This window comes from Empidonax traillii, unplaced genomic scaffold, assembly GCF_003031625.1.
Source record: "Empidonax traillii isolate 1590-97213 ecotype Southwest subspecies unplaced genomic scaffold, ASM303162v1 scaffold108:size1079785, whole genome shotgun sequence".
Lineage (NCBI taxonomy): Eukaryota > Metazoa > Chordata > Aves > Passeriformes > Tyrannidae > Empidonax > Empidonax traillii.
The window spans coordinates 930,248-933,264 of record NW_020955301.1 but is presented as its reverse complement, the minus strand read 5'-3'; the positions used below and the strand labels follow the sequence as shown (position 1 = coordinate 933,264).

At 57.9% G+C, this 3,017-nt stretch overlaps 1 protein-coding gene across 1 annotated transcript; it reads right to left on the bottom strand.

Annotated features, from left to right (window-relative positions):
- Nucleotides 1-1,116: 1,116 nt before the first annotated feature.
- CARTPT (CART prepropeptide) lies at nt 1,117-2,765 on the bottom strand. Its single transcript, XM_027882624.1, has 3 exons — nt 2,619-2,765; nt 2,434-2,517; nt 1,117-2,155 (listed from the first exon to the last, which is right to left on the bottom strand). Exons 1-3 carry the CDS (start codon nt 2,760-2,762, stop codon nt 2,048-2,050), a joined length of 336 nt encoding a protein of 111 aa, XP_027738425.1. The 5' UTR covers nt 2,763-2,765; the 3' UTR covers nt 1,117-2,047.
- Between the last annotated feature and the right edge of the window lie 252 nt (nt 2,766-3,017).

The window sequence follows — 3,017 nt, the reverse complement described above, 5'->3', positions numbered from 1 at the left end:
CAAAAGAAGAACTGTAAAATTAACATATAAGCTAATTCTTGATAAATTTTAGTCCAATATTTCATGTTTCAGTCCAATTTTGTGTAAACAAACCTTAAGTAAATATGTTACTTGTTGAGACTTGGGGCTGGACACAGTGCTTAGAAGACCATAAACAGCCAGCCTATGTGGTCTATGCCTGAAAGCATCTGGTACCTAAATATAAGTCCTTGTTATTGTTTGTATGGGAACCAGGCATGGATGCTACAAAAAATATTTCATTATTCCACAAGAGATCAAGAGCGAATGCCTACGGTTTGTCTGGGAAATACCGTAAAACCTAAATCCACAAGCACAGTTACCCGCTTACAAAACCTGACGCTTGCCTCCACCCCTGTGAATGCACTGTCACACCTCTCCCCCACAGGCCAGCAGTCATCCACAGTCACAAAACCTTTAGTCACATCTGGTTACCATCCCCACCCGGAAAATCCTACTGTTCTGTCCCTGCTCACTCCATATCCCTTCTGTCTGTAAGGTCCTCCCTGAACAGCGTTCTCACCATTTGCACCATGGCCCTTGCTCTAATTTAACACTCCCCTCCTGTCCTCCCCCAATATACACCACCCTGCAGATTAGAACTACTAATGAATGGCATCCCCAAGTCTTGTGGCCCCACCTGCTACAACACCCTTCAAACTCTGGATGTTTTCAGATGCTCTTTATTTTCTCTTTCTCTGGGCTAAGAAGAGCTCATCCCTGCCCTGGAAAATGATAACTACTAATAACAAAAACAATACCAGCAATAATAATAGTAGTAATACTGATAAAAAAAAATTAATAGTGTTGCAGTCAGTTTCTCTGTACCTGTTTCAGCCAGAATTGCTTGCATACTTTTACTCTTCAGGGGTAAAGCAAAAGAGGTCCAAAGCCTCTGCTTTTGGCCCAGTCCCTCTGGGTGCCAGTGAGGAGGGAGCAACTGTCAGCTTAGCAGCACCAGAAAACGGGAACCTCAGTTTCCAGTCCTGATAGCCTGGCTAAAGCACACAGGCAAAATGGTTTTGAAGAAACCCTCAGCATCTCGCTCTGAGTGCTGGGGACTCCCGTGTCTGAATTCAAACTTCCAAAACACCATCATCAGAACATCGACTTTATTAATAGAGACAAACAAAGGATTGAAACATGTTAGGAGTTTGCTGAAACACAGAGTGTACCTGTGGAGGACAGACATATTTATATACATCAGTTCATTGTAGAAACGTGAGCCATTTGGTCTAGATGACTAGGTATATCCCCAGGTAATTTGCAACGGATCCAGACAGCTTTCTCTCCGTGGTGGTTCCAGTAAAGCAACTGATTTCCCCCCAGCCCCACCCCAGCCAGGCTAGTGCCGGACCCCTGAACACCACCAGTATCTCATGCAGGACTTTCTACGGCACAGGGTGAGCACAACTGGATTTGGCCTGAAGCCAGTGGTGCAGGCAAACCCCACCGTGGGCTACAGGCCTCTCGCTCTGGGGCGTGCCGAGCTCGGACCTCTCAGCTGCGAGGCAAGAAAGAGGTGTCAGGGTGTTTCGGACGCACACGCTTCCCTCTCCCCCATCTTACCCCCAAACCACCCAGGGGAATCTCCTGGTCCCGGCTCCTCCAGCCGGCAGTGGGTGGATGTTCCCCGCCCGAGGAAGGAGCCGGACAGCCCGGGGCACGGCACGGGGCCAACCCCGCTTCCCGGCACGGCTCGGCACCACTCGGCCCTGCACCGGCACTGCAGCTCCCGGGACCGGCACCTCTATTCGCCAAGGCGCAGCCCGGGATTTTCCTGGACGGACAAAAACAAGCGAGGAAGGAGGAGAGGGAGGGGGAGGAGTGGGACGGGGGAGAGAAAGAAAACAGCTCCACGGATGTCGGATGTCACGGACGACGTTACATGGACCACGCGGGGGCTTCTCGCTGCGTTTCTCGGGCGAAAGAGCTGCGAGAAGTCGTCGCTGTTAGCCCAGGCTGGCACGTCGGGGCGGCCAGACATCGGTTCCTGCGCTCCCGGCGGCTTGTCCCGGTGCGTCCCTGCTTACAGGCACTTGAGGAGGAAGGAATTGCACGAAGTCCCCCGGGGGCAGTCGCAGAGCTTCCCGATGCGGGCCCCCTTCCTCACGGCGCACTGCTCCCCGGCGTCGCACTGCGGGCACCGGCCGGCGGTGAGGAGAGGGGTTCTATTCCGTTCCGTCCCGTCTCGTCCCGCCCTTCCCCTCCCCTTTCTTTTCCTTCCCCATCCCGGTCTCATTCTGTTCCATTCCGTCAAGCCTCATTCCGCCCTGCCCCCTTCCTTTCTCTTCTTTTTCCTTCCCCGTCCCGTTCCGTCTCTCCCCGTCCCGTCCCGTCCAGTCCCGTCCCGCCGCTTTCCTTCTCCTCTTCCTTTCCCTTCCCAGTCCCTCCCCATCCCGCCAGGACACTCACCATGGGCACTTGCCCGAACTTCTTCTCGAAGTGCGGTCCCCTCTTGCTCTTCAGCTTCTCCAGCACCTCCTGCAGCGCCTCGATCTGCCGAGAGACCCCCGCAGCCCCGGTCAGACCTCTCCCGGCCGTGCCGGGCCGCACCCCGCCCTTCCTACCCCGGCCCATCCCCGGCCCCCCGGCCCCACCAGCTCCTTTTCCCGGGAGGTGCCGCCGCCGCCGGGCGCTCCCAGGTCCCGGGCGCGGCGCGGCGGGGCCGAGCCCTGCCCGCGGGCGCTGAGCAGCAGCGCGGCCGCCACGGCGCAGAGCGCCAGGGCCCGGCAGCTCTCCATGGTGCTGCCGCCCCGCCGCCGCCGCCGCCGCCTTTATAGCGCCGCGCCCGCCCCGCCTGCGTCAGCGCCCACCGCCGGCGCCGCGCCCCGGGGCGGCCGAGACCGCTGCCCCAAACCTCCCAGAACGCGGCCGCCCCGGCAGGAGGTTGTCCCTCGCCCTCGGACCGAACAGCGGCGGCTCCGTCCCCGAGAGAGAGGGAGGAGGACGTGGGTCGCCCGCTCGCTCGCCCCCTGCCCGCACCCCCCTGTGCCCTG

Coding starts and splice junctions, on each gene's coding strand:
- CARTPT (XM_027882624.1), bottom strand. CDS start 2,762: ATGGAGAGCTGCCGGGCCCTGGCGCTCTGCGCCGTGGCGGCCGCGCTG. Junction 2,518..2,618: donor CCTCCCGGGAAAAGGAGCTG/GTGGGGCCGGGG, acceptor GTCTCTCGGCAG/ATCGAGGCGCTGCAGGAGGT. Junction 2,156..2,433: donor AGTTCGGGCAAGTGCCCATG/GTGAGTGTCCTG, acceptor CGGTGCCCGCAG/TGCGACGCCGGGGAGCAGTG.